Consider the following 12,330-nt stretch of genomic DNA (forward strand, 5'->3'; position numbering starts at 1 on the left):
ACAATTTTCCAGAGATGCCAATCAACCAGAGGAAACCCCTGAGGAACGGGGAGAACATGCAAACTCCACACATACGAGGCAGAGGCGGAAATCGAATCCCCAACCCTGGAGGTGTGAGGCAAACGTGCTAACCACTAGGCAACTGTGCCCCCCCCCCCATTTTCGAATTAATTATTTAATTAAATTATTATTTATTTAATTAGATTATTATTATTATTATTATTATTATTATTATTATTATTATTATTATGAATGAATTAGTTAATTTTTAATTATGTGTTATTTCATATTTCCGGACCCAGTAGCTTGAAGTTCAAACTAACAAACAATCATTGCCGCCATTTTGAATGTAGGCCATATTAAACGTTATCAGAACGCTGGAGAAGTACTAAAACATCATTTCCCAGCATTCCCGGCCTTTTTTGCGCATGCGCACTTCTTCTTCACGACGCGCGAATATCTCGTTTTTCTAAAATGGTGGCTTGTGGCCGTGGAAACTGCCGGCTGTTGTTTTAAGATCTGTAATTCCACTAAAACTTAGTCCCCGGGTTCTAAACTACAGGAATATTGATTAAAGTTCTCGCGAATTGTCAAAAAAGGTGTGTATTTGACTTTACGTTCAGTGTTTACAGATACAATATTACACTTGTTAGTAAGGTTACTGTTTATGTAGCATGTCGCTATAGCTAACATGCTAACAGCTAACATGCTAGTCAGAGAGATAGAATGGAATAACCGGTGGCATTTAATTTGACATTTCCCCCCAAATTACAACAGACGGTACAGATAAAAACACATCACAAAAACACTCGAAATCTAAACATTTATTATTTATAAATAAAGAATAATGTTCACAGCTTACCGGTCTTGTAAGTCGGATAGCTTAGCATAGTTAGCTAGCATGCTAAGTGTCGGTGTTAGCTAGCTGTAAAGTGCACGAGGAAGTGAATCGAGTAGGTCTTAAACACAAGTGATTAACATAATTGTGTCATTTTTATGCCCTTTTGCACATCCCTGGTGTTCAGTTGCTCCACTTTTTTAAACTGACTTAAAGGTTAGTTTCATTTTAAGGCTTTCTTTCATTCTAGTTAACTGCAGTAGTTAAAATTATCTGAATGATCTGAATTATAGTCGTTTGTCCCCAGACTGGTTTCTGTGTGAACAATATTCCCTTTAGCAAAAAATCGCCAGTGCAGTTTAGGATGTTGTTTAAACACCACGTGTTTTTAGTGTTGTTTAAATGTCTTTTTATTGGTGTGTTTGAAATCTTGGAGAAGATCTGTGATGGCAAAGCGGATTGCTGAGAAAGAGCTGACAGACAGGAACTGGGATCAGGAAGATGAAGGAGAAGAGGTAAGATCACTTTCATTGTGTTTATTTCTAATAGAACACACGTTGTATTAAACAGGTTGTTGAGCTAAGATGTGAGTGATGCACTTTAACTTAATTTATTCCCTTGTTGTCAACACATCTTTTTCTTGTCTGGAAAAATCACACTTAAAAAAACGATTATGTGAAACTGACAGCTCATGAATGTGTAGTTAGAGATCAGGTACAGGCAGGAGGAAGGCTTTAAATTAAATTCTGCCATCTTCTGGGGGAAAAATAACGTAAATAAAGGATTTTTATTGTTAAAGATTGTTTGTCAGCTCTGTACCCTTCGTCTTTGCTCCATCTTGAATTCTGAATTATAATTCTGATTAACTTTCTGAATTATAAATGTTCTTGTGTCCTTGTCTCAAATAATAGTGTATTTCCTCGTTTGCAACACAAGCTGCTTTTTGTTATGGGAACAGGAAATAATCCCTCAGATTAGTTGTGTTAAAGTCAAGAGTATAAAAAGAATAATTTGTTCCAGCTCTGTTGTGCAGATCAGACTTTACAGTTCAACACAGCAGTCTTACATTCATTTATTTATTATTTAAGTGCTTTCTTGCTTTAAGTGAGTACATATATTATGCAAATTATTAATATTGGATATTAATATTAGTATTAAATTGTTAGTAATTTTAGATGGTTAAAAACATGTAGTACCAGTATATACATTCAAGTAATGTGTAATAAATAAGCGTACACATGTTGAGCGAACACAAATGGAAGAGACAAAGCAAGCGGTGTTACAGAACAACCTGCTGCTGTTTTGTCAAGTTCAGCACAACATGCTCATTTTCTCTTGTGTGTATTTATGCCGTTATCAAAGAACCAAACATATTTCTTTCTGTATAGCTTATAGCAACAAATAAACAACACTAAACATCTCTCTGTGGTTGCTGGTGGGTAATTATTTTTATATCATTCTGAATAAGAAACACACGCTTCATGAGCTAGTTTCTCTCCTGAATATCCACTGCACAACAGAGACAATGATCATTATGTAAATAGCAATTTTGCACATTTTATGACCATTATGGCTTCAGCACAGAGCAAAGGTAAAAAGTAAGGCTATATAACTGTAATGTAAACTTTAACTGCAGACACACAAAACACTTTCATTTGAACATTCGATTGCCATATACCAGTACAAGCATTTGCAGAAGACATTTCTATCATTTTCATAGTCAATTAATCCTCTTTACAATCACTTGTTAATACAATATAGGTCTTGCTTGTAGTCTTCAACATGCTTCACATCTAGCATTTAATGGAATGCCAAAGCAGAGGCTTAGTGAAAGCATTGTGCTTTTAACACTAGTCTGGATTATTCTTAGTCACATATTCGCCTGTAAGTGTGTCACAAACACAGTGGTAAGAAACATTTGTCACTACAGTGCCTGACTTGAATAATTATAAATGTCAGTGCTAGACATTAAACAATAACAGTTATTGAAAATAATCTTTTTATAATTTTACATGTTCTGTATTTATATTGCAACCTGTAGGGCAGATACAATCACGGTTACTTAGAAGAAAGGGAGGAGTTTACTACAAGTTAAGGAGGTCTAGACTAAATCTGTATACAGAACAGAATTTAAGCCAGATAGATATACTGTTAACTCCACAGTCTGCTGTTGGTTAATCTTTCTCTATATTTTTATTGTAATGTGTTTAACATGTCAGCACTGACAGTTCTAGAAACTGCAGACAGTTATTAAACATTTTTAATTTAATTATCTTTTTTTTGTGCCATATTCACAGCTCTATGAGATGATAACTGTTTGGTTTTTATACATATATATGAATATTGTTATTCTCTCCAATTGTTCTCCATTAGGCAGGAATGTTTTCAATTGCAAGTGAGGAAGTGATGAAAAATCGCGCCATTAAGAAAGCCAAGCGTCGAAATCTTGGTGCAGAGGTAATCAAGAGTCTGTGTTTCTGAGACTGATTCAGAGTCTGGGTGTGTGTTGTACATTGAACATCTTTAGATAATGGCTGAATAATAAACCAGGAAATAAAGATAAGGTGTAGTAGTGATTTTGCACACTTCTCATGGGTCAAGCACAAAAACAAAGTGTTTCTATCTGGAGGCATTGTTTTTGTGGGTATTCAGTAATGCTGTGTGTGTATTCAGTAATTATTTTCAATAATGAATAATGCTTATTATTTAAACAGGTAAAGAAACTTGTACCACAGTGATATCAGTGTGCTGAAGTCTGTGTTAGTATATGTAATATGTTTAGAGCTGAAGTATGTTGTTCGTTCAGGGCATAGGGCTGGAATATAATATTAATTATAAATGAATTTTGTGCTTTTGCCTCAGGGAGACAGTGCAGGAGCTTTTAAAACCTTTAAGGGTTTCTCTCTGACTGCATCAGCTCCAGCGGCTGGAGCAACCTTCTCCACATTTGGGAATGGGGCTGGGTTTAAACCCCTCTCTTCCTTGACCAACGGCAGCGCATCACCGGTCATCCCCTTTAAGGGTTTCAACTCCACTGCCACTGTCAAGACAAACACCGGTGAGGACTTTAGTGCATTTTCCGACCATGTAACACGTTGTTTCCTGTAGAGTTATTCTGCATCCAACATTATTTGTTATTTGCAACAGAAAGTCCCCTTGATAGCAAAACTGTTTAATTACATATCTTACTAGTGAGGCATTGAGTTAGAGAGCACATTAGTTGAAATTCATTAATCACTTGAATTATTTGACCATATCTGTGTCCAAACAAAAGCATTTTTCTGTTACCTGCACATTTACCCCGTTTTGGGTCAGCAAATAAACGAGAACACTAAAGAATCCTGTTGAGATTATAAATACATTTGTTCTATTATATAACTATTATATAACTTCTTCAGTTTTGACTAAATTAATGCTGTGTGTGAGTAATGTTAAAGCATGTGAAATAAATTAGCAATGTTCATTTTTCTATAATTAATACAATATAATTATGATTCCAATGAAAGTGGCTATATTAATGTTGTTTCTGAGCTCATACTATTTCTGTCTGTTTTGGTTACCAGGTGTTCCATATACAGTATTTCCCTCTGTTAGTAATCGTTAAATAGACATTTGCTTTTTTTAATGTGACATCTTTGATATGTCTATTTTATAACTTCTTCAAGAAAACTTAATGTTTTGACATTGTGAGTGTCTTCTTGGCTATATGGTTCACTTCTTGTAATCTGGAAATCTGTCATAGTTAAGGGAAGAGCATTTAAGACTAATGGAGCTGAAGGAACAGTTGGACATGTGTGTTTAGACTGCTATTATACCAAGCTGAGTGGGTCACAGTGAGGCGATTTTTATGAAAAAAGGCTTTTTCATGTTGGGGAAGCAATGTAAAAAGTCCATCAGAGAGACTGAGAGGGAGATGAGACCAGCATTTACTCCTACTCCCTCTGCCCCCTCCTTGTTTTCCTGTTGTGTGTAAATGCATCACCATTATTCAGTGCACTCATGCTCACTGTCCCTCCTCTTCCCTCAGGCACTTCATCATCCAATGGGTCAGCCTCCTCCTCCTTCTTAGATAGTGGTGACATCATGGCCAACGGCTCCGCCCCCAGCCTGCCCGCGATCTCTGGAGGAGGCAGCAGCAGTAAGGAGTACAACCGGCAGCTCACAGCTCTCAACTGCTCTGTGCGTGACTGGATCACCAAGCATGTGAATGACAACCCGCTGTGCGACCTCAACCCCATCTTCCGTGACTATGAGCGGCACCTTGCCACCATCGAGCGCAAGTACGGTAGTGGCGCAGCAGCAGCAGCCGCAGAAGAGCAGCAGCCGGGAAAACAGGCAAACACCAAAACTGACACAACATCGTTCTCCACCAGCAGTAATGTTACACCAGCTGCTCCTGCTTTGTTCTCCTTCACCAAGAACAAGGACAGTGCTGCTCCTGAGAAAAGCTCCTCCATTCCTGCAGGCGTTACATTCAACTTTGGCCAGAAGGTGGACAGCTCCGTGCTGAGTTCTCTCAAGTCTGCCGGGGCTTCAGGGTTTCCGATTACGCGCAAAACCACCGCCAATATGTTTAATTCAGAGAGCACCGGCACGTCTACAGGCACCTTCTCTTTCACTGCGGCCAAGACCGAGGCAGCCAGCAACAGCCAGGCAGCAGGTACACACTTTGACAAATGGGGTCCTTCAGGTGCTGGGCAAAACTATACAATGCCAGCTGTCAGTGAAGTGAAATATATCGTGCTTCTCGCACAAAGCCCAGACAGAGCCTTGATTTTACAGTAGAGATTAATATGGAAGCCTTTTATAGATGTTCAAGAAAAGAGATCTATTTTCCAGATAGTTGTGTGTTGTTTTTTTTTGTGTGTGTGTGTGTGTCTTTGTTCTATTATGCATTATATGGTGTCATCGGTAAGTGGAGTAAATCAACTCATTTTAATTTTATTTAAAGGAGGTTACAGTTCACTTAATGTTTAAAATTCTTCTAAAACTTAGATAATGCAAATATGTTTATGTATGTCTACTACTTATGTCAGTATTTACAGTTAGTGTGATAGCTTTAAAATGAGGCCAACATAAGCTGTTGATAAAATATATACATTACTTTTATTTATTTTTGTTTGTTTTTTGTTCCTCGAACACGTATGAAACCGACAGGTGTAACAGATCTTGCGCATGAGCAAGTGTACAGAAGGGTTGAATTGTTGTGACTACAAATGAATACAAAGTTATTCTGACTGATCATCATCCTGTGAAAACACACGTTTGTCCTGATGGAAGTGGTGATCCTGTCTCCATACACAAGGGCTCACAGAATTGATTAATGGGAGTTAAAATAATATAGATCTTATATCCTTTATATATAACATAATTGAACACTTATAGGAGATCTTAGGCTGATGTAGGAAACAGGGTATAGCCTGTCTACTATATCTTTTGGAAGGATGTTGCAGTATTAGAGACATGTAGAATTTGTGCGAAGGTTGTTATTGTTGCTTTTGTGGTAGTCCAACAATTTACTACGATAGAAAATGCTGTTTTTTTCCTTTACTTCGTCACCTATTTATAAATGATATAAAAGTTCTACCAATTTCACAACCACAATAGTATCAGAAACCAAAAAGGGACTGGTGCATCCCTAGCAGCAGATTATTATGTATGTCACTGATTATTATTATTATAAAAGGGCGCTGACAGAACCAACCAATCTTTCTTATTAATCGTGATTTACTTTTTCATCCAGATAGCAGTCATTGACCCCATGGCAGTGAATGAAGCTTTACTAATGATAGACATTTTATCAAAGTAAAATTATACACAAGTTCTTCCCGTGTGAGTTCACCTTTAACCTAAAGTAATGATTATCTCCTGTAATAAATTGATAAATTAATGAAGGCATACCAAGAAAAGTCCAGCAAAATGAAAACTCTTCTCTTTATGTAATATTTATATATCTTTCTCCATTGCAGATCAGAATGGAGCTGATGAAGAAACAGATGAGCCACCGGTACCCGTAGTCAGAGAAATCAAGGAAAAAGATGCCTTCTACTCTAAAAAGTAACCTAAAACTCACTTCCCTCTTTAAAATGAACCATTCAAGATGAATTTGTTCATTTTTTTACTCATTATATTTCTCTGATATATTTATGCTTTATCTACGTATTACAGGTGCAAACTGTTCTATAAAAAGGAAAACGAGTTTAAGGAGAAAGGAGTTGGTACAATGCATTTGAAACTGGTTTCAGACAGCAAGCTGCAGCTCCTGGTGCGCGCAGACACAAACCTGGGTAAAACATCACTGCTCACAAACAAAAAATCCTCTTTTTTAAATTAGAGCACTAGAACAATGGTTATGAAACAGTTTCTTCACATCAAAGATAAAAATGGTCCCAGTACTTTTATTTTCCTTCATGAAGCCAAATTCGGCATCAGGTTCCCTCATGTTGTTAGAGTAGGTCAAACTGAACGGCACAGATTAATTAAAGCGAGGCCTGTGACTCCTAAAAAGAAACTGACCAAGAAGCCAGCAGTATAATAATGAAACAAGATATTTGTTGATAACCGAGTGAATAAGGCACAGTGTTCTGAAGGTGTTAACAGGATTGATCTAGTATTAAGAGACATTAAAAGTCATTCTCCCTGGTGGACATACAAGGAAATGCAGCCACTTTTACCCTCACAGATTCTTATTACACATTATTTCTTTCTTTTTAACAAATTCTGGCCAACACTTAACCCAAGATTTTCCCAACAGGATGCATGCTAGGAAAGTGTGAGTGTGTTTATTTAGGGGAAAAAGATGTCTTTCCCCACCAAACCCCTTGTAGATTAGAAACAAATGTCTACGGTTCCGTGTTTAGTTACACAACTGTAGTTTATTGAAACACTATCATAGAAGTCCACAGTAGAAGAAAAATCAAATCAAGCAGAATATTCAAAAGAAAACAATTTCTGATTAGTTTTTAATAGTTTTAATTGACAAGACAATTGCTAAAAATAGATTTAAAAAAACATGACTTACATTATGCCAGTTACATTGTCACTGATCAGTCATTGCTTATTTAAAGCCAGGATGCTTTAATGAACATCGTCTTCCCCATGTCTAACTGGCCAAAACATATTTTTCTCTAGGTAACATCCTGTTGAATATCATGGTTCACTCCTCCATGCCGTGCACACGGACAGGGAAAAACAACGTCATGGTGGTGTGTGTGCCAAATCCCCCAGTGGATGACAAGAACCCCAGCACCCCTGTACCGATGCTGATCCGTGTTAAAACAGCAGAGGACGCTGATGAACTGCACAAACTTCTGCAGGAGAAGAAAGCGTGAGCTCCCTCCTCCCTGTTACAGACTCTCCATCTCCCCCCTCCCCCACCCCAATACCTTACATGTCATGTATTGCCTGAATGTGGTTTGCACGGCTGTATGACCTCACACACACATCACACACACCTGACTCATATTTTTCCTTGTCCATTTGAGCAGTCTTGACCTGCATGCCAGCACACACCCTTCGTGAGCGTTGGCAACAAATCGGTTCAAATACTGTGAAATCCTTTGTGTAAAATGCTGGCTGAAATTGATGGTTTGATTTTGAACAGTACATACTGATAACACCCTAAAGTAAAGTAAAGTGAAGATACAGGTTTTAAAAAGCTTGCATTCTGAACATTCCATCAGGGTTTCATTTTGCTGCTATTATTAAACAGATAAGGGTGAAACTGAGGAACTCTTTTTAATTCATCTACAGATGTGTGCAGATTGAATAAATTAGATTTAAATTGTGGAGTTCAGCTTTGTACTTGGACCTTCCTGCTAAAAGGGGAAGTTGATTTAGGGAGGAATTAAAAAGTATTTGACCGTCTTAATGCCTCCTCTTCCCAGAAAGAGAATAACCGTGTGGGAAATTTATAAACTACAAAGAAACCTTTATTTTCTTAAAGTTTTAACTTTTTTTTTGCCAGTTATTTGATTGGAGGCATGCAGGCAGTTCGATGTTAATGTTTTAACTTGTTTGAGGCCTGAATAAAGTATTTGTTTGTATGTTTTACTCAAGGTGTTTGCTGTAATTGATATTTATTCTGAGCGAAGTCTCTGCTCACGTAGAGTGCTTTGTGTAAATGAGTCCTGTAAACTTCTCTCCATTAACAGCAAAACAACATCTGCAGAGTTAAGATTGCAAGTAAACGATCTTCCTAGTGCATCTGTCTTAAGTAGGTTAAAGTTGTTTTTATGGTTTTAATTGATTGTTTTTGTTTTTTCTAAGTGACCTTTGTAACGCCTTAGAACAGGAGGCATGCATTCAACAGCACCAAATACATTTTGTAGCTTTGTTAACTGGCAAATAAATCAAGCTGAAAAATACTTAAAGCTGTCCTTGTCACATAAGGTTGTGTTGCTGTGCACCGGTAGCTTTGTTACTGCCCTTTTAAAAATGTGGTATGATACAAAACTTTTGGCACCCTCTGAAATGTATCAGTAACTGCAACATGTTCAAAAGGTATTAGCACTTAATTTGTGTAAATTTTTTTAGAGAGCTAATGTTCGCTTGCTGAATTTTATGCCTAAGGATTGGAATGCTGTGCTGAAGAGGCTCTATGTCGGGGTCTTTATTTTATACACCGGAACTAACCACTAAATGCCTTGAGCAGCTAAATGCAATACGTTGTTTTACCTCCCAAGTTTTACTGAAAAAGTGAAACCTAGTATTAATCATGCAATTCATGAAGTAGGATGACTTAAATGGAAATTTATCAGTGCTTAGTTTCGTGGTTCGTTATATTGTACATGTACCTGAATTATAATGCCTAAAAATTGGAATAAATTAATGTGATTAATTTGCTAGTCAATGTAGTTAACATGGGCAAACAAAGCCTGAGATGATGAACGATCTGGACTTTTGTAAAGACCTGGCTGGAATTAAAAAACAAAACAAAAAACTATTCTTTGTTTCTTTCTTTCATTAACACTCATTATATAGACTATTCTCATAAGGTCTTAAAATAAGCTTATGTATTTTAATATTTGCTCATTTGCATGTAGAGATCATTTGAACTCAGCCACTGAAGATGCCAACTATGATTCAAATACTAATCATTAAAACAGTTTTTGTTTAGAAGCAGATCTCTAATAAGGAAGTCTGTAGCTAAACTAATTGTTTGCTGTTTTTTTTCATACATATAAAAAAAAATTGTACGAACTCTTACAGATCATTCTGACTCCAGATATAATAACAATTTTCTACTTACAGCATAAACTATATACAGTGTGTGTGTGTGTATGTATGTATGTATGTATGTATGTATGTATATATATATATATATATATATATATATAAATCAGATAAATCTAATGAAACACTAAATAAACATTGTGGGGGACACGGTGGCTTAGTGGTTAGCACGTTTGCCTCACACCTCCAGGGTTGGGGGTTCGATTCCTGCCTTGTGTGTGTGGAGTTTGCATGTTCTCCCCGTGCCTCGGGGGTTTCCTCTGGGTACTCCGGTTTCCTCCCCCGGTCCAAAGACATGCATGGTAGGTTGATTGGCATCTCTGGGAAAATTGTCCGTAGTGTGTGAGTGAATGAGAGTGTGTGTGTGCCCTGCAGTGGGTTGGCACTACATCCATGGTGTATCCTGCCTTGATGCCCAATGATGCCTGAGATAGGCACTGGCTCCCCATGACCCGAGAAGTTCGGATAAGCGGTAGAAAATGAATGAATGAATGAACCTATTGTGGAACAAACGGACAACACTATATGCTGCTGGATTCAATGAACCTCAGACTGCTGGTGTATTTGTTCTGTATATTGTCAGATTTTCAGACCTTCCGGCTGTTGATTTGAATTTCCATGATGCGTTTTGAAATCTAATCGAGATCTAATCAGCCATGCAGTGGTTTTCTCCATGGATACCAGTTTGTTATTGGAAGTGCAGGAACTTGTGATTCATGAGTTATGACAACACTGTTGGCTCAGTCACGTAACAGCACAGTGAGATAGCTGAGGTTGTACGTATTGGAATTTCCCACTAGCATCACAGCCGAAAAATCAATTCCATTTTATTTGCATAGCACATTAACCCCAGACGTGCAGTGTCGAAGAATTCCTGATATAGATTTAAGCCAGAAGCAAGGAAAAGCCTGCCACTGAGATTATGTGAAGAAGAAACTTTGATAATAAGCAGACTCCAAAGAAACCTTTACACTTTCACAACTGTATATTTATGTACACAAATCGCACTGAAATAAATATTTAGTATGAGCATATTTTTAGTAAGAGTCCTGTGGTATAAAGACAGGGCAGTCTTTATGATTACAGCAGCAGTTCTGAAGGAAAGATCTCCGCTAAATGGAATATTAAGTGCACGATTATTAGACAGAATCATAACACAAAATCTTCTTTTATTTGTAGAGGTTTTTTTTTTTGTTTGTTTGTTTTTTAATTTCCCATCATTTACCAGGAGCAGAGTTGTCTTGCCATGGTTCCTTAAAAAATTCACTTTCCCAGGAATTACATTCTACAAATCAAAGTCCTTGATGATTAGTAATGTGAAAATTAAACATCAATCAAACTGCAAATTTAAGTTTTAAAACTCCATCTGCATCCATCAGTCTCTGTCCAGTTAACAGTGATGGTATTTACTCAGTTTTACTGCTGGGTTAGACATTAAACCTATAATAATTATATCTGTATACCATATTATCAGCACAGCATAGAACAATTAATTCTGTGCTTGATTGCATGGTTTAGCAAATATAATACACAAATATCATAAAGAACGTAATTCTCTTAAATGGTTAAATATAAAATAAAAACAGGTTAAACTTATCTAGTATCATGCTTTTTCTGCTTGAGTAAAAGGTTTAGTAATAAACTGGGTGATTGCTAAATATAAGAATTTTAAAAACGAATAATATAGTGGTTCATGCTTGATAAGAACAGCACATGTATTATACTTTCCTATAACTCTCACACTGGAATGTAAGATGGAGCTAAACAGCTGTTCTACCAACATCTGTCTTACTGCACTCAAGTTGAAGCTGAAGGAACGACCTTCCCGTGATTGCATTCGTAAACAATGAAAAAGTTTATTTTAAAAATAAATATTAGCCTGAATGTGTGCCATGATAGAGCTGAGAAAGAACAGAACTTGTGATGATCATTTGAGACTGATGTATTTTGAGAGATTTCTTATCATAAAGATTGTTTTTTTTTTCATAAAACCCAGTAATTAAACCAACTGCAAATAAAGTGTTTATTAGTTTTGCACTAATTGAGGAAAAATGTAAGGTGTCATGTTTAACCCAATAATCACAATGATGCTGTACTGAGATGCTATACCCATGGGCTTGGTAGCATCCGGAAAGAGACTTCATTCATTTCTTAAATCTTCATTACATTTGCTTGCATAGTTTTAACTGTCTAGAAGAGAATTCATAAAGCATGAAACTAAAATGACATATATGGACATGTGTACAAGGGTGTACATT

General features: G+C 36.8%; 1 protein-coding gene across 4 annotated transcripts; it reads left to right on the plus strand.

Annotated features, from left to right (window-relative positions):
* Positions 1 to 441: 441 nt before the first annotated feature.
* Positions 442 to 9,204, plus strand: nup50 (nucleoporin 50). 4 transcript variants are annotated; one of them, XM_027151637.2, is made up of 8 exons: positions 442 to 599; positions 1,278 to 1,353; positions 3,212 to 3,295; positions 3,701 to 3,896; positions 4,866 to 5,498; positions 6,808 to 6,895; positions 7,007 to 7,125; positions 7,970 to 9,204. In XM_027151637.2, the coding sequence occupies exons 2-8, from the start codon at positions 1,285 to 1,287 to the stop codon at positions 8,167 to 8,169; spliced, it is 1,389 nt and encodes a 462-aa protein (XP_027007438.1). In that variant the 5' UTR covers positions 442 to 599; positions 1,278 to 1,284; the 3' UTR covers positions 8,170 to 9,204. The 4 variants fall into 4 exon arrangements, with proteins under 4 accessions (XP_027007438.1, XP_027007440.1, XP_047660057.1 ...); XM_047804101.1 differs by having other exon boundaries at positions 449 to 599; positions 1,275 to 1,353; XM_027151639.2 differs by lacking the exon at positions 3,212 to 3,295.
* The last annotated feature ends 3,126 nt before the right edge of the window (positions 9,205 to 12,330 follow it).

The sequence above is a fragment of the Tachysurus fulvidraco genome, chromosome 19 (genome assembly GCF_022655615.1).
Source record: "Tachysurus fulvidraco isolate hzauxx_2018 chromosome 19, HZAU_PFXX_2.0, whole genome shotgun sequence".
NCBI classification, from domain to species: domain Eukaryota; kingdom Metazoa; phylum Chordata; class Actinopteri; order Siluriformes; family Bagridae; genus Tachysurus; species Tachysurus fulvidraco.

Bases quoted from the DNA above. Each gene is read 5' to 3' on its own strand.
- nup50 (XM_027151637.2), top strand. From the start codon at position 1,285: ATGGCAAAGCGGATTGCTGAGAAAGAGCTGACAGACAGGAACTGGGAT. The intron at 1,354-3,211 runs GTAAGATCACTT...GTTCTCCATTAG, and splicing joins AGGAAGATGAAGGAGAAGAG to GCAGGAATGTTTTCAATTGC. The intron at 7,126-7,969 runs GTAAAACATCAC...ATTTTTCTCTAG, and splicing joins GCGCGCAGACACAAACCTGG to GTAACATCCTGTTGAATATC.